The sequence below is a fragment of the Pteropus medius genome, unplaced genomic scaffold (genome assembly GCF_902729225.1).
Source record: "Pteropus medius unplaced genomic scaffold, Ma_sr-lr_union100, whole genome shotgun sequence".
Taxonomy (NCBI): Eukaryota; Metazoa; Chordata; class Mammalia; order Chiroptera; family Pteropodidae; genus Pteropus; species Pteropus medius.
The window spans coordinates 11,310,756-11,336,286 of record NW_024349225.1 but is presented as its reverse complement, the minus strand read 5'-3'; the positions used below and the strand labels follow the sequence as shown (position 1 = coordinate 11,336,286).

The 25,531-nt window shown below is 37.8% G+C and overlaps 1 protein-coding gene across 4 annotated transcripts in view; it reads left to right on the top strand.

Annotated features, from left to right (window-relative positions):
- The window catches only part of RABGAP1L (RAB GTPase activating protein 1 like), a 417,651-nt gene that overhangs the window by 242,753 nt on the left and 149,367 nt on the right, over nt 1–25,531 (top strand). For all 4 annotated transcript variants that reach the window (XM_039881422.1, XM_039881421.1, XM_039881423.1 and 1 more), the window contains 3 exons: nt 1,035–1,109; nt 10,853–10,978; nt 12,597–12,740. In XM_039881422.1, coding sequence (XP_039737356.1) covers nt 1,035–1,109; nt 10,853–10,978; nt 12,597–12,740 — 345 coding nt within the window. The remainder of the gene's footprint in view (nt 1–1,034; nt 1,110–10,852; nt 10,979–12,596; nt 12,741–25,531) is intronic.

Below are 25,531 nucleotides of genomic sequence, written 5' to 3'. Positions count from 1 at the left end.
AGCTAATGATATATTGTAAAAAAAATCAGCTCATCGGTCGCCTGGGGTTCAACCGCAAAGAGGCCCGAGGGATGTCTGGAACGATGGAAATCGAATAGCAGTGGGCTTCCGTAAATGACCCCTCTCAGGGAACTGAGCGGTTAAAATGTGTGTGTTTCACTGAACACCAGCTGTGCCTCAGTACAGCTATTTTAAGTAAAAACAAAAGATCTCTAGACCCCGTGCTGTGACTCCTGTGGTGCATGAGGGAACCACACTCACCTCCCTGTGGCGACGTGTCTCGGTTATCTCTGGTGCCCTGTGCAGAGACCTGTTCATGCTCACGCAGTCGTAATGCATCGTATTAAGCACATTCATGGGGATCCCCTCGCGAAGAGGCAGCGCTGCACGTGGCCGGGGTACCGCAGTGGGCTGCACGCCCAGGAACCAGACACACGGCCGTGACGTTCATCTTTTAAAAACAAGTGCAGAAGCACCTGAATGATTTTTGGTTCTAAATCAGGGTCAGTAAACTATGGCGCACGCTGCCCGCTTTTGTACAGCCCTTGAGCTACGAATGGTTTTTATATTTTAAGGGGTTGTTTAAAAAACAAAACGTGCAACAGATATGTAAGTGGCCCTCAAAGCCGAAAATGGTTACTATTTGGACTTTTACAGAAAAAGCTTAGCAATTCCTATTCTTTTCTCTTCGATCAGCATACCACGTTTACTGTAATTGATTCAAACTCTTAAAGACCTGTCCAGGGCATCTTTTTTTTTTTTTTAAACCCTCAGCCCTTTGAAGTTCTAGTTAGTTTATATTAAGCATACAGCCTTATTTCCTTTTCCCGAGGACCCAGATGAACACCACATTGAACGGCGTGGTGGCTGTCCCCCAAGGAATTTCCCTAGCGACCCTCACAGTTAGGTTGAAGGGTCATGAAATGGTGGTGACAGCCGGCGGACGAGAGCTGGCCGCAGCCCGCCCCGCGCTAAAGCCTAAGTGCAAACCTGGGACTGTCTCTGAGGTTCCTTTCTTTCGTTCTTCTCTCCAGGCCTACTCCGTCTACGATGAAGACATCGGGTACTGTCAAGGACAGTCTTTCCTTGCTGCTGTGCTGCTGCTGCATGTGAGTAATTTTCCGTGAAATAAACGGGGTGACGCTGCCAAGGTTATTTTGTTTTCTACTTGGTTTCGTTCTGCCTTCTTATTTTCCATTTACTTGATGGAGATCGCACGTGGCATATCTTTTTTAGGATGTACCTTTGGCGAGAAGGTAAGAGATCTCATGTCAGGAACAGGACGTTTGCTCGATAGAATTCATTTTGTTGGCTAGAAGGAAATACATTGCTTATTTGGAGTTACTTTTAACTAGAACGCTCCAGAGTTAAAGAAGTCAATGTGACTCCCCAAATACGCGCAGGACCAGCACCGTCATGAAGAAATGTGACAAAGAAGACTTTTAACTCCTCAGTGATTTCTTTCTGTGTGTTCTCTTCCCCTCCAGCCACTTGCATTTAATAGAATGCTTCCTGAGCATCGGTGGTCAGTACTGGGCTAGGAAGCGACGTTACAAATGTGAATAATTTCTGAATTGTGTTTTCGAGGACCTGATGGTCCAGAATGGGACACAGATAATAGAGGGCACATGCTTATTACTTTTATTCTTTTTACGTGTTCTTATTAATTTTTGATATTCACTAACCTCCAGTGTGCTTAGTGAAAGCGATACCCAGAGTAGGAGAACAGAGAGAATTACCCACCCCAGCTCTGCTAGAACTTTCAGCAACGACTTTTCGGAGGAGATGGTAGCTTTGCCGAGACATAAGTAGTTGAGATTAGGAGAGGCTAGACGAGAAAGGGAGGGAGTAGAGGTTGCTAAAGAAAAAGAACAATGTGAATGAATGTATGGAAACACAAAAGGGCACAGCGGATCAAAGGAACAATAAAGAATTATAGTTTCTTTATAGTCGCTGTAGGAATCGTGTGCAGGGAGAGGTCGGATGGGCAGGGACTGTTCTCAAGACTTTGCGATAATGCCAGGAAGTGTGGGCTTCACCGCAAAGCTAATGAGCAGCCGTTGATCAGTTTCGACCAATTCGAAGCAGGGAAACGGCAGCCAGGTGTTCATTTCGGGTAGATTCTTATTATACCCATGCAGAGGGTGGAGCCGAAGAAAATAAGCAGCAGCAGAGATACCAGTTAGGAGGCCGTCTCAGTGAGAGATGTCGAGACCCAGAGAAAGAGCAACAGAATTAAGAAACACGCGAGAGGCAAAATCGGTAGGTTTTATGGATGGAATTGACCAGGGAAGGGACAAAGGTAACGAGTCAAGTTTTCTAGCTTTGATGACTGAATAAACTGTGGTATTTTGAGCTGAGATAGAAAAAAATATATCCATTGAGATTGAATGGAGAAAAAAGGTTAGGAGTTGATGATCATCTAGGTAGAATGAATAGAGTAAGAAAAACAGGTTAGAACCTAGGAATCTAGGTGTTTAGAGGGCTCATGAGGAAGAGGAATTCTTGAAGAATTTCTGGATTTTTCAATAGGGAAGAAGCAATGTGTAATGTCAAATGTGAGAGAGAGATCCAGAAAGTTTAAAATGAAAGCATTTTTTAGGTTTACATTCTGGAAACAGAGCAATTATAGTAGATTCGTGGTCCTCGTTCTGATAACTTTATTCTAGTGATAATAATGGTGATTCTGTTGTGATTACTCACTTTAACTTTGAGCTTGATTTCTCACTCGGATATCCATAGCCCATCTTCTTGGGATTACCTGTGATTATCAAGCACTTTTTGACCACAAATTCTCGGCACACCTGTTCTACTCCTAAACCCATCTAATATCTAGAATAGTCAGCTCCCTACCACAAGGGGCAGGGACTGTATGCAGTGACATGATGGAATTCAACAAGGTTCAAAGGCCTCGTCCCTTCACAGGGAGCCTTTACAGTTGCTCTGATGAGAAGCTGACATTCAAGCCTTGGGGGTGAAGCTTTGTCTTCTGCAAAGAAATCTCTGAGTACATCATAGTTTAGCATTTTAAACCCGTAGCCCTGTTAAACACAGTATACTATATTCATTAAAATTCAATGAGACTATCTCTCTGAGATATCTGTTCTGAGATTTAACAGAGGTTCAGTTCGTTGTAAGCTTATATCTATTTGGAAACACCTACCGTTCCCTCTTCCCTTGAAAAAAAAAAAGAGAGTGAATCAAATAACTAGAAAACTCAATTACCCAGAATTGTTTCTTTTATCACCTCCTCTCTATTATAAGAGTCATGTGGCAAGTCAGCTGTTGTAAACTTATTCAGCTAAATTGCTTCCAGGGTGTGTCACAAGATGGATAGAAATTCAGTCCAGGCTCTCACACTTTCTACGTTAGTAGAATTATGCAGTTGTTGCCATGGCTTATAAAATAACTGGAAGTATAGAAATGCCATCAGAATCCTTGAGGAAAGATGAACTGATATTCAGCATAGTGTTAATGAAGAACATTCTATTGTAATTTTTAAACGACAGCTTGTACGATATTTCTTTTAATTAGCATAGTTCATTAACTGACCATTAATCCATTTGAATAAGAAGTTAACTGTAATTTTTTCCCCCCATATTTTGCCTCCATGGTTTAAATAGGTAGAAGAATGCAGTCTAGCTTAAACAATTCATCAAATACACTGTCTCAGGTTCCAGGGAGATACGTTAGTAGGGTCTTACTGACTAATTTTTTATCAGTTATATAAGCCGTTGCTTCTTTTTGCTGCCAGACATCCTTCGGCGGCTCCATATTAATCACTGTCAGAACCTGCTTCTTTTTGGGAATATTGTCTTTTTCTCACCTATGGTCATTTATATTTCACATTCACTGCCTAAGGGGAAAGAAAGACCAAAAAATGAAAGTATGTTCAAAAACAAAATTTTAGAATTTGTAATATTTTTTTGTCTAAGTAGTTTTCTGAAATAATTAGCTTCTCACAGTGCTTGGAAACTTCTCGATGCTTTGATAATAGCTCTGTAACTTGTAGTCTAAGCAGTGAAAGAATTGTTTATCACAGTAGTTGCTGTTTTAGCTATGTGTGAAATTACAAGAAATTTATCATTTATAGCTGGAGAAGAATGTTGTAGCACAGATTGCTTGTAACCATGATAGTGTCCACCTGCCTTTGAAGTTAAATGTGCAATAATAATTAGTAATATCATTATGGTATTAGTCTTTGCTTAATTGGAAATACAATAAATGTCTTTTTATATGTTTATTCTAAAAATTATATAAAATATTTTAGATCATTTTTAACCCAATATCTTTCTGACATTTATTACCAAGCAGCTTTACACTTTTCTTATTGAACACATACTTTTTTAGACCTTTAGAAAATCATGCTCCTTTTTAAGGTCAGATTACTTTATGCATACTAATATTGGCATATATGGAATCTTTCCAACTATAAAAAACTATTCTTTTTGGATAATCCGGAATGTTTAAAACTATTGAATTTTTAAAAATAAAGTCATCGACGAGGCACAGCTGCTTTGGAGACCAGTGTGGTGCACATCTGATAAGAACGTGCACACCTAGCAATTCCGCTCGTAGGAATTTGACCTTAGTCAAAGTTGTGCACACGCACACCAAAATCACGTTACAATTGTCCTAGTATCAGTGTCCATAATAGTCAGATGAGTCAATGCACACTAATAGACTGTCTACTACTAGAATTATAATCAGACATTAAAATGGATAAATTGCAGTATATTCATATTGTGGAACGCTATACGGCAAAGAAACGAATGTTTTATGTTACACAGGTTCATGTGAATGGATCCTACAAATATAAGGTTTAGTAAGAAAGCAAAATATATTTGGTATCCTTTGATATGATTCCATTTAGTATAAAGTTCATTAAGAGACGAGAATGAAGTCTATTTTTAGGGAGCTAGATAGCTGGAAAAGGGTAAATAACACCCAGGAAGTGGTCACCTTTGAAATCAGAATAGTGATGTCTCTAAGGAGAAACTAGGAGTCCTGTTGGGAAGGGACACACGGGGATATTGAGGAGAGTTGACAGGATTCTATTTCTTCACCTGTTTTACTTTGTAATCAATTATTAATAACTTTTATGTATTTTTCTGTGTTTTATTTCCAAATAAAAATTATGAATCCTTCAATGCACCCCCAGACAAAGACAGGTTCAGGATGAGATTTAACCAATAGACTTAAGAAATGAGAAGCAGAGCTACTTCTCAGTTTTTCTGAAAATAAAGTCTCCAGAGAGTGCGAGGGGTCAAGGTAGAGGCTTCCTAGTGTTTTGTATGTATATATAAATAAAAGCGTTTGTGTCATTGTGTTGTTCAGGACTCTGCTCCATGTGACATAACCTCAGCTCAAAGGAGCTTAAATTAAAAAGGGATTTTATCGACTCACATAACAGGCAAGTCCAGGGCAGAGGTGATTTCGACATGGTTGGATTCCAGAGTTCCTATTTTGTTGTGAGGAATCTCTGTCTCCGTATCTCTGTTTCACTTAAATTTTCTTGCCTTAATTATACGGACAGGCCGCTAAGTGGGCAGCGTGGCTGCTGGCTGGCCTGGCTTTATATCCTTTCAGTTTTATGACTTTATTTAAAAGGGACCATTTTTTATATAGTTCTTATTAAAAAAAAAAAAAATCCCTGGAAGATTCTGATTATCTGGGAACCTGCCATCTATGAATCAGTTACTAAGAGCAGGAAGGCAGGGTATTCTGATTGGCCTGGCCCAGGTCTTGAGTGCTGACGGTGCTGGTGGTGAGCTGGATCAGCTCTCCCTGAACAAGGGAGTGGGTTTTCTGGGGGAAGGAGGCGTTGATACCAGAGGATAGGGAGATAGGATGCTAGACAGAGATATCGCATCATCGTATGGTGATGTCCTTACTATAGGTGTTTCAGTGGATTTTTAATAAGTCTTCTTATACTCCCAGATCACTTTTTTCTCATAATCCATGAGTTAATTTTCCTGTTCTGAGTTAATTCTTGCATCAGTGCTTTGGAAACTTTTCCTAGTATCTTCTCTCTTTGTCTTGTAAATATATTCGAGACATTTTACCTTTAAAAAAATATCCTCTTTTGGTCACCATATCATTGGTTTCTCTGTCCTTTCAAAGCTGAACTCATTCCAAAGGGTAGTAAAAAGCACAACTGTGAATTTGAATTGCAGTTTAATACCTTTCAAGTTATATGACCCCGGGGCAAGTTTCCTAAACTCTCTGAGCTTCAGTTTTTTCATTTATAAGATGGAAATAATATTATCATCTTTAAAGGTGTTTTTTTTTTATGAATATTGAATACCTTACATCATGAGCATAAAGAGTTTTATTTTGTATCTAGCGCAATAAGATTGTAGCCATGGGATTAAATTCAGGCTTTACATAATAGATGTGTAGTTATTGTCAAGTCACTTAACATCTTTGATCTTCACTAGTATAATATTTAAAATATAAAAATAATACCTACTCTACTGAATTTGGTGAGGATCAAAGGGGATCATGAATGAATGCCTCTAATAATGGTAGCTGCTGCTCTTCTTTCTAAAATTAGTAATTATTTGCCCAGCCAATTTTCTTTTGGACCCTGGTCCTATTGGTCAAATCGATCACACATAGCAGACTAATATGTTGTGCAGTATGTTTTATAGCTTATAAATAGACATTCCGTTTAAATGTGTTTTAGCATATATTTGATTTAAAAGGAAAATAAACAGCTAGAAATTTTTATTTAATTTGCTTTTCAACATATAAACAAGAGATAAAGATGTAGCAATTTCTGATTTTCAAAATTGTCGCTGGCTTTCACCTTCGTTGAAGAAAACTCAGAAAATCAGTGGAATATTCAGTGCCTTCTTGGAAAACAGTAGATTGGTTACAAAAAGATGTGAAATAATCATGTGGAATAGAAATTTTAGCTTAATCCTAAACAAAGGGATTATTTTAAATTATCAACTGATAATTTTACTTCAGAAAACATCTCGACATATGTTACTTTAGGTGAGTCTTAAAGACTTGAGGTCCATAGAACTGCTTTGTTTTGGGGTTCACCACAGAGAAGCAGTGAATGTGGAGACTGTCCTCATTAAGTGATCACTTTTGTCAGTAGAGATGGCAGGTCATTACCAATATTTGCTACCAAACAGTGTTTACATCATGTTTGATTCTCAGGTTGTACATGTGAAGCAAGTATTTTGTTTTGTGTTTCATAGAGCCATGGATGACATTTCGATGTCTTAATTTATAAGATTTTAATGTTTATTCCTCCCTTCCCCAATAAAACAACAGTGATTCCATGATAAAGCTCCTGTATTCAGCAAAGGTGGACATTCAATATTAGAGACCCTCACCATGCTCCAACACTTAATAGTTTATTTAAAAATATATTGCTCAATGATTTATTTTTATTGTACTTTACACCAATTGCATATCGATGATAAATTGGATTATCTAGTTTAGTGAAATATTAATCATTGTAATAAGTTAAATAGTTATTTTATTGCATTTTTTAAAAAGCAAGATACCTTGTAGTAAGGTGAGGTTTGGTAGTACAGTTAGAGCTAGGCACTGATTGCGAGATCTTGATTAATTTTTATGCTAATTGAAGGATAAGTTTGGCAGCCAGTATGAAATACAGATATACAAAAGTTTCTTATAATTAGCATTTATAATAATATTAAAAGAAATCAAGTATTGATGCAGTCACACTTGGCTGCCCCTGCTTCCTCTTTCACACCGATTCTTTCCTTACACGTTTTTGCCGACTCTTGGCTTTGTGGTTGACAGACTGCCCTACTTGTCCACATGCCTTCATTGATAGAGGGGCATGGATTCAGAGTTTTGCTAAAGTTATCCTAAACAGATATCTAATACTCGATATGTATTTAGGTCTATATACTAAGGGCTTTGGGGTATAAAAAATTAATGCAGTGCCCAGAGGTTGGTAGGGACATAAAGTAACTATACTACATGCCACAGAGAGCTTTGGGATTCAGAGAGAGCAAAGGTCTCCTCAGCTCAAAATGAATGACAAACACTTCACATTCTAAGTGATATATATATATGTATAGAATATATATGTATATCAAGTCATTACTTTGTACACCTTCAATTTACACAGTGTTATATGTTAATTATATCTCAGCAAAGCTGGATAAATTAAATGATATAAACTTACAATTAAGTAACATATTAACATATTAAACATATTATTTAGCCATATTTTATACATTTTTAGGCATTTGTTTTCATTTTAAAAATCTGACATTTTTGCAAAATTTTGTATGCTCACCCTGGTTGCTGCTACTGATGAGGAATACATTAATCGAAGAAAGAGAAATACCATGGAAAGTTTAGACATGCTAGATAGATCTCACTTTGTCTTTAAGCTAGAAAGAGAAGGTAAGATTTCTACTTTCCAAAGGATTATACATGTTTCCCATTACTTCCTCATTCTGTTAGCAGTCCTTTTCTGTGTTCGTAGGGGTTCATTTTTAGTCAGTTTATGACGAGATAATATCTAAAATCCCATAAGAGCTTATTAGAGCTGACCTTAGTCTTTGCAGATAGTCAGTATTGATTCCCCTCCCCCCCTCCCCAGCTGGACTGGTATTTTATAGGTTTAGTCTACTATTTCCATGCAGCACATGAACTAACTGAAGATCAATAACTTGGCTCTATTGCTAAACTAGACATGAAGGATACTAACTCCCAAGGCGGTCCTCCTCCCTACAGTGTCAGATGGAATGGGTGTGTGTGTGTGTGTGTGTGTGTGTGTCTGTGTCTGTGTCTGTGTCTGTGTGTCTGTGTGTCTGTGTTCTAAATAAAGGTTACCACCTGGGATTGTCAAGTTTTATTTTTTAGGGATCAAGGTCAAATTTGCAAATGATCTTGTTTTGAAGAACATTTATTAAATATATTGTTTGTGCGTTTCTGAGAGACAGAGGGAGGTCAGGAGAGGGGAAGCGGGGAGCGGATGAGAGAGATTGGGAGAGAGAAAGAGAGAATTTAAGCCCTATACCTAAAACAGCAAAGTGGAAATGTATGTCCACTCGTCGTTTGCCCTAGTCTGGCCCACGCCCAGCCACCCCTCTGCTTGCGCTCCAGCTGTAATTATGTCCAACGCCTCATCTGCACACCCAGCCTCCGCCGTTCCAGGACTTCTGTGCCCATCTCAGACCCAGGTGGCATTACCCCTTTACTTGGCCCTTGGGAAGGCACTTTGCCTTTACCGCTGTGTCCTGCGGCCAGCACAGTGCGTTCATCTCCTGTGTTCAGCGACTGCACGTGTGAATGACGGAAAGCGTTTAAACCTTTTATTTGCTTTATTGGTTCTACCACATTTGAGGACATAAAAGTGTATCCCCTTTATAAAAGAGACCGGATGGTAAAATACTCAAGTAATTATCATTCACTTGGAAAGAGGGGACTTTAAGGGAGTCCGTCTCTTCAGGGCTGGCTACGGTTATTTTATTTGCAGCCTTTTGCGTTAGCCTTTTTCGCAGAGGTCGGAGAGGAGGATGGAGAGGCTCAGAACTCGGTGGTAAGAGGAGTACTGTAGACTTCGTATGTGCAGGTTAGTGTCACTTGAGGCTTCAGTGGCAGAATTGCCGAAGGAGTAATGAATATAGTGCATTCGTGTTCTAAATAACTGAGTATAGACTAAAACATGTTTGCTGGCTCGAACATCTGGGGTCAAAACAAAGGCCCCAAACAGCTCATAGGTCAATAGAAATAAGTGAATATTTAGAGACTCAAACCAACGATGCCTAAGTATACTTACTTAACTTTAGGAGATTTTATTTAACTAATTTACGTATTTCATGGATTGTAAGTAGAAAATAGAAGTGGCCAATTTGTATAGGAACTTAAACAATTACATCTCTACGTGGATAAATAGAACTATCCTTGGTTCTGTTATTCAGACAAGAGGTCAGTCTAACAAAGGTGTCAAATGCCATAATTAGCCAAGGTAAGACATTCGAAGTGGTGACATTTAAAGTAGATGTTCACATAATAGTTGTGTGGTAGGACATTGGGTAAGGACAGCCTTTTCTGTTTGCTGCAGTGTAATTTCAGGAATATATCTCTCTCAATTCTTTCAGCTTATTGATACCAAAATTTAGAGCTTGTTTCTTTGGTTTTAGACTTCATTCTCTGTTCAGATAAAAATACCTCTGGGAGGATATGTTAGATTTTATTGGTTATTTAAATCTTAATGATAGAAGTATATAAGATTCTTTCCGGAAAACTATTTTTTATAGAAAGAAAAATAGCAACAAGAAGATTCTAGGAGCACAGTTTTACATCGTGTTATCTATCTAGACTAAAAACGTGTTTGTTCTTTGACCCTCTTTGGGAATATTATTGGAGGGAAAAAGTAAGATGTATAACAATGTATATAAAAGCTATCCTTTATGTAAAAAAGGGAAAAAAATAAAATAAGAAATGTAATTCTTTTATTTATATAAAGAAACACTGGCAGGAGACATGAGAAAAACTTGAGAGTAGTTATAATATTATGCAAAAGAGGCGGAGCAGGCACAAGGGTAGAGAGGAGTCTTTTACCTTTATATACTTTGATTTTTGAATCATGTGACTGTATTATCTATTTTTGAGATGGCCGAATGAATGAGTGAATGTAACATGATTAAAATTAACAAAAGAGGGAAATCCATCTCAGATGAGGAAGCCGCAGTGTTGAACACAGATTTCACTTACATCACTGCAGAAGGTTGGCTCTCAAGGTCTTCAGCCGTTAGCGTGGACGTCTATTAACACGAAGGAAATTTTCTGACATTCTGGCCAAATGCCGCTCGGTCATGTTCTACATTTTTATGTTTTCCTGTAGATGCCAGAGGAACAAGCATTCTGTGTTTTGGTGAAAATCATGTATGACTATGGTTTACGAGACCTCTACAAAAACAACTTTGAAGATCTTCATTGCAAATTCTATCAGTTGGAGAGACTAATGCAGGTAAATAAAAATTAGGGGCTTTTATCACTTAGAGATTGGTTGAGTTATAGAAAAATCTAATAAAATCGATGAACAATAATGAGTTATGAAAAGTTAACGGAATTCTACGGAAAATGCAAATAGACTTGGTTTCTAATATCTACATTGGTCTTCATATTATAAAATATTTATTTAACCATTTGACCATTTAATAAATAATCTTCCATTTCAGATATTCAACTTTAATATACTTTGAAGTACGAATATGGCGAGTTAAGTCAATGAAGAGACTGCCGAGTATTATTTATAAAGAAATGAAGATATTTACAGAATAAAAGTTGAAATACTTAAGAGCTTTCTCTAAATTAATTAACATCAGTACCATTTTTAAGTCCACATGAAGAGAACACTTGATGAGACAGAAAGATATTAATAAGAGAATAAAAAACACCTAAAATATTATGATATACGGACATACTTAAAAATTTTTCCCACATAATTTCCTGATCTGAAACAGCATTGGTACTCTTTAATATATTTGTATAAATTTATATCTATGAGAAACATATTCATATATATGTCAAATATTACATAATAAAAAACCTTGTGAACAAGGGCAAGATTATTGAGTAGTGCTGATAAAAGGAATTACTGAGTAGCTTCGAAATTCCACCAGAGATTAGAAATCTTTAATTTATAACGGATCTACGCATTCTCCGTAGGAGGTACTGGAAACCCACGAGAAATGTGAAAAAAAAAAATACATGTGGGGGAAGGTGAAATGGTTCGAGAAGGAGGTTAGTGGGATGAGGCCGAAGATATTGGGAAGGGCTCATTGACATGACTTTTTGTCTGATAACTGGATGACCGCTGGACACCCCTTTTAAAGCTCTAGATGGACACATTTGGGTGTTTTTTAAAGAGCATCTCGTGCAAGAAGTGGTTTATTTTTTGTTTTGGTGGTCTGTTTATGAAAACAAAACTAACTGTAGGCTTTTGCATATCTTTGTCTTGCAGTTATAGGAATTCTGTGCTTTGTACTGTGCCTTTTATTCTTTTGAAAAGCATTTACTGGTTTAACTTGAGAAAAAAGATAAAGCCAGCATAAAGTCATTATAAGGAGACATTTACTTTTATACATTATACACTCGTTTCTGTACTTTGCTGTTTTTTTAATATATTGAAGATAGGTTTTCAAAAATTTGTACATGTTTTGGCCTTTTCTAAGTGTCAAAATGCATAGAGTCTAGATGATGTCAACCTTAAATTTCTTTCCTAGCTAGTTAGCTGTTGAACCCTGATTGGGATTGCCGTCACTTGACCCTGGAGTCATGATGTTCCTTAGACCGCAGGTAGGTGACCTGTCAGAGTGAGCATTTCCCAAGAAGCAAGACCCAGCACGCGAGCTAGAGTCGACCTTCGTTATTTGTTCCTAACAAGCCCGTCTTTATTTTCGCCAACGATCCGGCATCTCCCTGGTTCTCATCTCCTGTCATCGCTTCTGCGTAGTCACGTGAAACGCAGTGAACGCCACAGTAAATCGAAAGTGTTCCCCAAAAGCGTGGCACGGATTGCGGTTGTGGCAGGAAATGAAGCTGCTTCAGTGTCCTGTCCCCTCAGTTTCCGCTTCGTCTTGCAGGAGCAGTTGCCGGACCTGCACAGCCACTTCTGTGACCTGAACCTGGAAGCTCATATGTACGCGTCCCAGTGGTTTCTCACCCTCTTCACGGCCAAGTTCCCACTCTGCATGGTCTTCCACATTATCGACCTCCTGCTCTGCGAGGTACGGTGACCCCCGTCTCTCACGCCTGAGCTGGGCTGGGAAATTGTTGCTATTTAAAATGATTACAGTTTTCTTTTTTTCCTGTGACATTAAGCCATAAATACTGACCGAAAAGTTCCGTTTGAATTTTTAGTAAGGACGGTTTTCATTAATTATAATTTTATTATTTGTGAGAAATGAGAATGTTAAGGCACATATAATTCCCACAAAGTAAAATGAGGTAATTAAATTTCTGTGATTAAATTCATAATAAGCCTCTGTCTGTGTGACAATGGATTACTAATATAAAGGACCTTTAAAGTTAAATAAATGAATTTAGAATCAGATGTTTTTAATAGTAATGCAATTATACTCCAGGAGTGAATATAAATGAAATTTTCATAGTAATTAAATCCTCAATTCACAAGGTATCTCTTTGTATATGACGTTTGAGACTCCTACCAGATAAAAGAAATGATCAAGTTTCCGCATTATATAATTATATTTTTAGACAGTAGAATATTTCAAAAATTAGTTTGCACAATTTCTTAGGTATCTACCATATTTATTTCTTTTATCGTTTTTATTTCTTTATGTGGTTACGTTTATTTACTTTACTCTTTTAAAGAAATAGGCAATATTACATATACATGCCACATATACTGACCATCAAAATGTTTGACAGTCTTAGCAGTGATGAGGAAGTCTCTGGATGAGAAGAATTTTTTTTTTTAATTGGGAATATAAATGTATATAAAAACATAGCTGTCTTAAATTTAAAAGCCGGAGTAATCGAAAGTATAAGCCTAACATAATCTAGACAGTTTTGTATTACTATATTACTTTTCTTACACAAAGTTTTCTATTTCTCAAAAGTCTATTTTACTCACCCTAGGAACTGGAAATTTAATTATAAAAGTCAAGTTTAAAAGATAAAACGTATAAGCTGTATAAAGCATAACTTATTTCTCAGCCTGCTGCAGCAGTAACCATTCTCTATGCAGGGGTCTAGCTGAAGCAGTAGTACTTGAACATCTGTAACGTAGTTCGTATTTCGATAGAGTCACGTGCCTTGCTGAGAGTCACAGAATAAGTTCTCAATTTCTGACTGTATCACAGCTAGAGAACCTGATCGATAACACTGTTAGTTCTCTTACTTGTTTTACTTACTAATTAGTTTCTAAAATCCCTGTCTAAATTTAACCTAAAGGAAGAATGCAGAACATGGAGCTAAAGCCTTATTCATAGTCGAAATGTGTGATCACTGGTATGGTGACTTTCTAAAATTGTCTCTTCCTGATATTGGACCACTGTCCATGGGTCTTCTGGAACACAGATTCACAGTTTCTCAGGAAATTTCCTCTTGAAGATACTTGAATTTCTAATATCAGTTGTTAAGAAAATTAGCAACATTCATGGTGAAGAAAAAATTTATAAGACTTATCGCTTGGCGATCCATAATCACAGTGTTTGAAATCTCTTAATGCTCATTAAAATTAATACAAGTGTCATAGATGTTACCCACCCTTCTCTTAAACCTCTGCCCTGTACCTACCCTTCTCTTAAACCTCTGCCCATAGCTTTCCAAAACGTGGAGCAGGTTTTAATCACAGCATCGTGTTAACCAGGGAAATAAAAAACATCCCTTAACAGAGCAGTTTTTCAAAATAAACTTTGTTAGAAATAATATCGTCGCGTGTTTCAGAACACTCGTTCTTTCCACTAACTCATCTTTGTCAGAATATTATTCTGCAAAGGAAATTTTTAGATAAACTTTTATTTCCTGATTGTCTGTGTTTTCTCTTTGCCCCTTTTCTTCTTGTAGTTAATAAAATATTTATATCAAAACCATTCTTTCAAATGTGATAAAATATCCCCAAAGAAGAAATAGTAACATAGTCTTAAATAGAATCATCCATTTTTTGTCATATTCTCTCTTTTTAAAGAAAACAATTCAAAGCTTGATGGTTATGAATTAATGTTTAGTTACAAATGGAAGGCCAGGAAATTCTCAGATGGAAAAGGTAATTTTTCAAAAAATTTTCAGCGGACCTCCTCCCCCTTGCTGCCTCTTCAGTCACTATCCCTCCGAAGGATAATCGCTGTCCTGACTTTTAACACCATAGATTAGTTTTGATTGTTTGAAGTTTATATAAATGGAACTGTACGATATGAACTTTTTTTGTCCAGCTTTTTCATTCACCATTATGTTCATGAGATTTATCCATGTAGGTGTGGTTTGTTTGTTCTATTGTGTGAAGATTCTACAGTTTATCCATTCTTCCATCCTATTGTTGATGGACATTTGGGTTGTTTCCACATTAGGACTGTTATGAATAGTGTTGCTGTGAGCATTCTTGAATTTGTCTTTTAATAAACACGCATATGCACTTCTTTGGGTATACGTCTCGGGGTCGGGTAACCGGGTTAGGGCATGCGTATGCTGGGGTTTGCTACATGCCACCGAGCAGCTTGCCAGAGTATTTTCAGCATCACCTTTTGAGTTGTTTTTATTCCTTAAAAGCCTTCCCATGGTCAAGGGCAGGTTTTTGCTTTGGTGTTTTTAGAGGGCAGGTCCTGGATCAGGTTAGAGTTCATGAGTATGAAATAAAATGAAACTCATGTGGTGATTGTAGTCATTTACTTGATCTCTGGAGTTGCATACAGACAAGGACTAAGAGCTGGGTCTGAGAGCTGAAACACTTGACTTCCATGAGAGAAGCTACTCTGACGGGAAGATCCAGCAGTGTGCTCAGTTCTAGAAGAAGCAACAGAGGCAGTTTCGTATTGGAGTGAAGATATTTGGCTTTTTAGTTAACCCTTCCTGCATCACCTCGTTCACATTACTTGACCTGCGTCGGTTTCTTTTTCTGATAATTGAGGCTAACGGCACCTATCTCCCAGGTTTATGTAAAGATTAATTGAGATTATGACTATAAAGTGCTTAGCACTGTGCCTGTTCCGTAGAAATATTCTGTTAATAATATTATCCTCCATTCTGCTCTGTCCACCTGTATAGCCTCGTTAGTTCCTCTCAATTTCTTCAATTACCTAGCCGATTTCAGAGGTTCTTGAGAGGGTTAAGTACCTTCCAAACCTTTGCCCACCTGCCATTGCGATGCTTCTTTGCTAAAAGCAAAATTTTAGCCATTGACCTTAATGGAAGTTTCATTCTGTTTCCTTTTGACTGAAGATTCAAGTAGTCCTCCAAAAGTATTTTTTTTTTCCCACTGTCTTTCAAAAGATCTAAGGAAAACAATATTTTTTTAGGCTTGACAAGATAACTGACAGCTGGCGTTTGAGGTGGACCCTTCCCAGATAGTTCAGTTTTTAGAGAGTATCAAATATATCCCGCTTTATATAGTAACTTGGCATTTCATGAAATTTAAGGAAATCTTAGACCCTTCAAATTATATTTCCTGCTTCTCCTTTCTTCTTAGGATAAAAAAAAAAAAAAGACAGTACTAAAATATCTTATTAAATACCACCATGTCTGATCTCCCTTTCAAGGCAGATTTCTGAAGCTGTTACCTGAAGAGAAGATTCATTATATAATATTCTTACTCTTTGTCCCATTTTCCTCCCTCAAACAGCAATATGTTGAATTTTATAAAATTGAGATGTAATTGACGTATAACGTTTTGTAAGTTTGAGGTATATAACGTTGTTGGTTTGATGCACGTTTGTTATATATTGCAGTGTGATTACTACAGTAGTATTAGCTAATAAATGCCTTTATCAAGTAATACATTGAATTTAAGATGCATCAGAATGGGCTGATAGAAGGAAGATTAAAAATTCTAACATAAAACTTCTGAAAACTTTAAAGGTAGTAATTAGCCACAAGAATAGGAATGAAATGCTTTGACTAACTTGGTCACCGTAAGTTTTATGTGGCAATAGAAATCTTCAGGACTAGGAAAATAATCCTCTTTAAAATCTCGTTTCTGGGAAAAAAAAAAAAATCTCGTTTCTGGACCTTAACTTCTCTCCCACCTACACGGTCGTCACGATTCTCACATCCGTGTGTTAAAGCTCTTTCTGGAGTTTCCATTAATTTCGTCATTACAGAAAGAGGTGGAAACCTCAAGTTAAGATGGCAGAGCTGTTGTCTGTGCTTCCTGTGACTTTTAGAGGAAAATTTACTCTTTCATTTATTCAATGAACATGTATTGAGCGCCTGTTAAATGCTGACACCATTCAAGTTTGGGACCACGACAGTAAAGAAGAAGCAGATAAAACTCGCCCTCATTAAGTTTTTACCCTAGAAGAGACAGACAAATGACTGAGCATATGTAGTATGCCAAAGGTGATGAGTGCCATGGAGAAAAAGAAAGGAAGGAAGAGACACGTGGCAGATCCTAACAGGGTCTTTGGATCCTTGGAGAGAATTTAGGTTTTACTGCACTGCGGCGGGAAACCGCCGGGGAGTTTTGAGTATAGGAAGGACAGACACACTCTGTCACACAGTTTATCCTGATCACTCAGATCGCCCCACCGAAAACCGCTGTGGGAAGCTGCGAAGGACAAGCAGGAGATCAGTCGGGGGCAGCGGTAGTAACCTGGGTTGCTGGGCCCAAGCTAGTGGCGGCGAAGGTGCTGAGAAGTGGTCAAATTCCGGACAGACTTCAAAGGTAGAGAGGATGGGATGTGGCGATGGCTTCTCCGGGGTAAGATTTATTGATCACATGTTTTCATTCAAGTGGCGGCGAGAGGGAGGGACAGCTGCTTGTGCAGCTTCTACCCTTCAGAGAGCATCTGGGAGACAGACGATGATGCCCAGTGACTGGGGGGGTATTACTGGCACAGGCTTTACTCTGGCAATGCTTGGATTACAATATCTCTGCAATGTTTGTTCTAGAAGCAGGTTTCGGTACCCTTGGGAACAGTTAAGGTCAATATCGGTGACTTTAAATAAGAAGTATAGAGGATGGAATAACTACGAAAGATGATCATGGGGAGAGTAAGCATGTCAAACGTAGTCCTTTAAAATAAAGGTACATGTTTACTGCGCAGAATAGGAGTTGTACTTTGCTACAGTAAAATCAGACCCACATTACTTTGAAGACTCACAGAGACCTTGCATACCTCGAACCTGTTCAGTAACCTACAGAATTTAGTTGTTGGTTTAGTTCTCATGATCAGAACAAAGATCACCGATTTGAAGGTATAGGGTGATGGATATTTTTCCAATAAAAATCTTACAGTTCATCATGAATTAGCATAACTAAAGTTACTCTGTAGGATTGTTTGTTGCAGAAAAACTCATAGTGGTTAAACTGTGTATACATAGATCAAATAAAATACCATATTCCGTTATTTTTATGATTAAATGTTTAAAACATACAAAAACGCGTTAAGACATACACTGAACTCCTGTGTATCTACCTCTCTGGTTAAGAAATAAAACAATCCCAACAAGATTAGTGTTGTATGTTGTTACATCTTCCTGACCACACCCTCCTTTGCCTTCCTCAGAGGAACTATTTAGACAAACTTCAGCATTTATCATTCCCATGCATGTCTATATTTTTACTACATATGTACACATCTCTGAGCAATTTATAATTGAACATAGTTGGAAAATATTATTGTGCACCGGTTTATCAAGTCCATTTCTAAAATAGGTCTTGAAACCTGTTTTCTTTCTCCAAGTCAGCATCGTATCATATTCAGCAACCTTCTAACCAGTCTTCTCACTTGACCCCCTGTCTCTTTTACCCCGTTATTCTCCGTAGCATCCGGAGAGGTTTTCATAAAACACGTATCAGATCGTGTTACTCCTCTGCTGAGAACCCTTCAGTGGTTTCCCACTAAATGAACCTCGCATCGTTTCACTTGGCCCGAATCTTGCCCTTTCTTCCTCCCTGGTGGTATCCTAGGGTCAGCCTTCCTCTTACTCACGGTACTTCAGCACTGGCCCTCTTTTAGTTTCTAGAACACTTACAGTCTGTTCAGGTTAAAACTGTTCGCGTATTCTTTCCTGCAGCCTAGAATGTATTCTTTACTCTACTTGGTAGCTCCTAGATGTTACTTCCTCTAGGAAGCTTTCTCTGATCACCCATCCTCAAGCAGGTCCTTCCTTTTACTTTCTCCAGCAGGACCCTGTAGTTCTTGGTTATTTATTTATTTACTATGTATTATTTTTTCAAATGCCTATTTCTTCCACTAGATTATAAATTTCCGAAAAGAGAAGCCACGTCTCTTTTGTGCACTAGTGTATATCTACCTAGTCAGCTTGTAGACACACAAGAAATATCTGTTGAAGGAAAAAAGGAATAAAGAATTAATTGGCGAAATTATTTTGTCTTCATTGAAATGCGTTTATGAAATCCTGCAGGCTGAAAAATAACTTTGCTCTTGAGCATTAAGAGAAAAAAAGAAATTAATATCTTTAGGAATTCCTTTGGTTTTAGTTCATGTATTTTATTTTAGGAAACAGAAACCCAGACGTGATAGTTCAAGTACAGTAGGTGGGAGGAGTGATTATAAATATAGAGGGAATCTAGGAAAAGTTGGGTAAGTAGACCTGGGAAAGGACAGGTGCCCAAGGAACTCCAGACACTCGTCTATATCGCTCTCTCTCACTTCATGAGCTGGGTGTTCTCCCTTCTTCCCGACCTGCTTCTTTGTAGCTTTGTTTTGCACAGGGCCTAGAATATCTCAGAAAGATCTACCGTGGCCTTCCATTTCTAGTATCAACACCTCTTGGCAATCTCCTTAAAAATCATTCAGATAAAATTTTTAAGGGATAGCCTAATGGTCCTTCTCACATTATAACATAAGCCCGCATAGTCATAGGTCACAGGTATGGGTCACCTTAGCTAGTCGTCCATCTCTTGTCCAGTATGCTGTGGTCAAGGGTAGTCCTGGGGCGAGTCACATGACCTACAGCCCACTCAACAGGAGCTGTACATGGAGGCAGATTTTCCGAGAAGGGGCGTCAGAGGGTCTGGCACAACAGAACCTTTCCAGTGTGTATATACCTCATGGACCAAAACTCTTAGTGTGGCCTGCTTTGACATTTGATATTTGGCATTCGATCAATGTAATGTTTATTAAATAAGACTCTAATGCTTCTCAAAAACAAGCTATACATTTTCCAGCCATAGATATTTATTTAATTAGAGTGGGGAGTTGCCCAGTTTTAAAACGGAGTATAATCTTAAAAATTCTGGTCCTCAGGATTGAAGTGGTAGCAGGGTTCCAAATTGTTTTCATGATCTAGTTTTTGCTGGTACAGTTTTAAGTAAAAACAGCATGTGGCTTTGATCTTTATAAATTATTTTAATGATTATCTGCAAAGTGAGATAAAATATTTGCAAGCTTTCCATTGTCTGGAAATTGGATTGTGAAAGCATCTAATACTTGTTTAAAGACCTCCACTGCAACTATTCATAACAGCAGTCCCCCAATTTATAAATTATTTAGATTGTACAATAGAGAAGGCATTCTTTCACACAGTAGCAGCCGGAAATAGATTGAAAATGAGACCTCGTTTTGGAGAGTACTTGCTTGCCGTTACCATCTAGTTCCATTCGTACCCATTCGTTCAATGTTTGCTGATCAACTCTCAGGCTTCTCTTCTTAAGGCTCAAAGATTCGAGGACAGGATACCGACAGGCCTTTCCGGACAGTATTTCTGGGCCACACACTGTACTAAAAGCTTTACATATCTTCTGCCACTTGTTCTCACCCTCTCCAAAGGGACTTCATCTCTTCACCTTCCTTAGCTTCTGCGTTGGCCAACTTAGAAATAGTTTGTTTTCGGTTTTGTTTTTTAATTCACATGGGCGGATAGCCCGATTATTTTTATCTCTCTCTATAGCAAATAGACCAACGGTGCTTGCTTCTCTTAAGAAGCCCCCATTATCTACTGTCCCTTAAAGGTTAAATGCGTACGGATTCTTAACAGCAGTTGGGGCCTCTCAGTCCAGACCCACGACCTCCTCGCAGGTGCTCCTCTGCCGTCCCGCAGAACCTCACTGTGACGGGGCGTCTTCCGGCGCTCCTGGTGCTCCCTCACCCGCTTTTCAGGCACTTTGCCACCAGCACCCATCGTTTGGCATTTTTAACCAGACAGTAGTTTGACCTTTTCATCCTTTACCCAGGGCTCCTGAATTATATCTAGACGCAATAAAGGCCCAGCGACCAGCACTGGAATCGCTGATTCCATTGGTTTAAAAGAGGCACAATTGGACCTTCTGGTCTCTTGCTTTTTGGATGGTCTTATCAGAGTTTTCTGAAACTCTTATTTTTTAGAAGTCCACTTGACATTTTGCTTCTTGTCCACGTCCTAGTAATATAGCTTATTTTGCTCCTTCCCTCTCCGCCCGCCCCTCTCCGCCCCCCGCTGAAGAATGATGCTAGAAAATTTTCCATTGAATAGAACAATTTCCTGCATGTTCCAGTGCGTCACTGACATTGGATTGCAGCTTGGGCTGCTTCACAGTCTGGCAGTTTCTTACTTCAGGCATTTAGTAGTCACGGGCTAGTTGTTCTCCAGCGTCCCAATGAAGGAGGTGCATACTGCTTATATATCTAGATCTCTTGTTTATGCTAATCGACAGATAGGCAAGACCCCATTTTGTCCATAAGAATCCTTAATACAGAGAAAACTCAGTGCATTCTGAGTATTCAAAAACTCTTTCCATGTAATTTTTTAAAAAAGATCATTTATAAATATTAATATATGCCTCTTTGTAAAAAGATGAAAGATCGATATCTGACAGTACTGATAAAGCCTCTACTTTAAATGCTCTTTTAGAGTCAAAGCACATTTTACCTAGTAATTAATAAGCTTTCAACTTGAAAAATAAACAGCTTAAAATAAATGACTATGGGTTGAAGCGAATAGCGCTGAACATATTCAGATACCATGAGTCAACCTTGAAGTACACGAAGATTTCAGGCTTCTGAAAATCAGGTCACCTTAAGAAGACAGCTGCTGCTTTGCCTGTCCTCCTGTCTAGAAGCATGGTCCTGTTCTCATTCTTGGGGATTGACTGCTAATGTGTGTGAGGTTTCTTTTCGGGGTGAGTGATGAAACGTTCTGGAATTAGATATTAGGGATGGCTGTACAACCTCGTGACTATACTTAAAACCACTGAACTGCCTACTTTTAAAGGGTGAATTTGATGGTACTTGAATTATATCTCAATTTAAAGAATAACTTGGGGAAAGGGAGTTGGGGAATGCTTGTAAAACGTACAAACAAAATAGACCTATCTTAGACTCAAGATTCTCTGAGGATATGACCCTAGACATCTGCATGTTTAGCGAAGGTCCTGGAGTTTTTAAATTTTCTAAGTTTAAGGAATACTGACTTAACAGGTTTTTGTATTTATACACTGAAATGTGTTTGTTCTAAAGGATATATGCTTTTTGATAATTTTAATCATCAACAGCTGCAGTAGCAGAGAGCGATTCGGGAACTATCTTCTGTCCCGTGTGGTAGTTATTAAATAATATAGGCATGGTCCTTTCTCTGGAGGATTGAGAAGACTGGGGTGGAGAGGCATGAGGTGGTGCACGTTTTCATTTCTTTTCATTTCTTATACTGACAGATTCTAGGAAATAAAGTAGTAGTTCAAGGTAAGTAATTCAGAGAAACACAAAACTTAAGGGAAATATCCAGCAGTGCTTCTGCGGTTGCTATAGTTTTAGTGTTGATTCTGGGGGGCGTAAAAACTTGGACTGTTGATTCTTCCACGGCTGTTTAGCTCAGATGTGACCGTGGACCTGTCAGCAAAACCAAGCTGACAGAGAGCAGACGAGCGTTTTAACAGCTAAACTTCCTCAGCACCAAGGTCTGGGTCAGGTTCGTTTCACAGCAGTGCTGCAGCAGGACACATTATGATTACACAGAGGCAGATATATTTTATTTCATGAAGATTTAGACAAAGAACAAGATGGAATCTTTTAGAGTTAGCTATTGCCAAATAGGGAATGAAGATGAATCTGCATTCTTCCAATGCAGACTATTTGAGGGGCTTCTTCACATTTTTATTTTCACTAAGTCAGAAAATGATATGTGATCATTAATAGTATCCCATGTATATTAAGCTTTAAAATATTTTTTGAAGATCTAAAACTTCTGTTTTTCCCCAGAAAATCAAAGCTTTTAAAAAATCAGATTCACGAATACCTTTTTTAAAAATAGAAGTATGGCTTGATAGTCAATAAATTCTTCATGGTCGATATCAGGCACTCTTACTTTGACTATGCCTATTTCTTTCTTTGACAATAAAAATACATAATCCATCTTAGAGGATTCTACATTTTTTGGAATGGTTTATTATAACGATTTTGTTATATTGTAAGTCCAGTAATATGCTGCAGGACAAATACTTGTTCAGTTAGGGTGTGGGAACGTGAGTGTGACTAGCATTTCCTACTTTTTTTTTTATCTCATGTTACACCTCAGATTTGGCTTATACAGGTGTGGGAAGCACAGTTATATAAATGGGAAGCCACCGGAAGTTTGAATTAGGGTAACGGTATGATGAAATTGATGTTTTAGAAAGGTGCTTCTGGGGGAACCAAAATAGTTATGTTGTAATATCAACCAACCATTCAATTGGAATAAGAACCTAAAGAAAAGATGCTGACCTCCAAACTGGAAAGGAAGAAAAACATGCAGCAAGCTCCTAAACATTGGCCTTGGCAGTGATATTTCTGGATCTGACTCCAAAATCAAAGACAACAAAAGCAAAAATAAACAAATGAGACTATATCAAACTCAAAAAAGCTTTTGCATAGTGAAGGAAGCCTGTCAATGAAATGAAAAGGCAGCCTGTTGAATACAAATTATATACCCGATAAGAGATATCCAAAATATATAAAGAACTCCTACAGCTCAATAACCAAAAAAAAGAAAGAAAGAAAGAAAACAAACAAACAAGAAAACCCATTTGATTAAAAAATGGACAGAGGCCCTAAATAGATATTTTTCCAAAGGAGATATACAGATGGCCAATAGACACATGAAAAGATGCTCAACATCAGTAACAATCAGGGAAATGCATGTGAAATTATGATGAGATGTCCCCTCACACCTGGTAGAATGGCTACCATCAAAAAAAAAAAAAAAAAGAAGAAGAAGAAGAAAAAGAAAAACAAGAAAGAAAGAAGTAACAAGTGTTGGCAAGGATATGGAAAAAAAAGGAACCCTGTGTACTATTGGCGGGTATGTAAATTGGTACAGCCACCATGGAAAACAGTATGGAGTTTTGTCAAAAAAAATAGAGTTGCCACACAATCTAGCAATTCCACTTTTGGTTATTTATCTAAAGAAAATGAAACCAGAAACTTGAAAAAATATCTGCACCCTCATGTTCATTTTAGCATTATTTATAATAGCCAAGATATGGAAAGAACTTAAGTATCATTGATGGATGGATGGATAAAGAAGATGTGATCTCACACACACACACACACACACACACACACACACACACAGAGCTCAGCCATAAAAAAAGAATGGAATCTCACCATTTGGGACAATGTGGATGGACTTTAAGGGCATTAGCTAAGTGAAATAAGTCAGAGAAACAAAAACACCATATGATTTCTGTGTGGACTCTTAAAATAAAACAAACAAAAACGCCAAGCTCATACATACAAAGAACAGATTGGTGGTTGCCAGAGAAGGGAGTTTGGGATGTGGATGAAATGGGCGAAGGTGGTCCAAAGGTACAGACTTCCAGTTACGAATAAAGAAGTCATGAGATGTCATGTGCAGCATGGTCACTGTAGTTAACAATACCGCGTTGCATATTTGGAAACCACTGAGAGTAAATGTTAAAAGTTCTCATCACAAGAAAAAAATTCTGTAACAATGTCTAGGGACAGATGGTAACTTGACTTAACTGTGGTGATCATTTCCCAGCATATACAAATACTGAATCATGTTGTACACCTAAAACCTATATGGTAAGTATACCTCAATAAAAAAATTAATTTAAAAAAAGAATGACATGTGGATTGTGGCTTTTACAAGTCTGCCTTCCAGCACGTGTGCTTTTCATCTTTTGTAGTAAGTATACATTTGAGAGTATGTGCAACAATGCCAAATTGTCTAACAGTACCATATTTTTGTGGCGTTATGAGGGAGGGAATACATATAATGTATGCAGAATTTTTAGATTAGATTTCCTTGTATAGCCTTTTCTTTGATGTGGTTTCTTATATGTGGGGAAAAAATGATTCATAAAATACATTAGTGTGTTTCATTATGTCAGCAATATAACTAGATTTTTAATAGTTAGGTTATTACAGGTTTACATGGGAGTCTGAAAGGACTCATGACTAATTTACTTTCAAAAAAATTAAAAAGGAGTGACAAGTAGATGACTGTCTACTTCAGCACTTAAAGCAGCTAGGAGGATGCCAGGAACACCAAAATAGGAGCAGCATATTCTTCCAGATTATTTTGAAGTGAGGCTTTGTCTTTTGTCTCTAAAAAAATAATAATTAATAGCTCATCAATTCAACACCTAGGGGACCAGAGATACTCACTAAAAGGAAGTCTTATTTATTCATCAGTCATTCATTTATTTAATAAATTGAACACCTAATATGTCCTGACGCTGAGCTAGGCCTAACAAATGCCACGGTTAATGGAGCAGACATTGTCTCTGTATCTGTGGAGCTAACAGGCTAATGGGCAGGCAGATGATAAATAAATATGGAAACATATACGAGTATAATCTATGCACCCAACTTAGGAGTACCGAAATATATAAAGCAAACATTAATGGCTATAAAGGGAGAAATTGACAGCAATGCAATAATCGTAGGGGACTCATAAT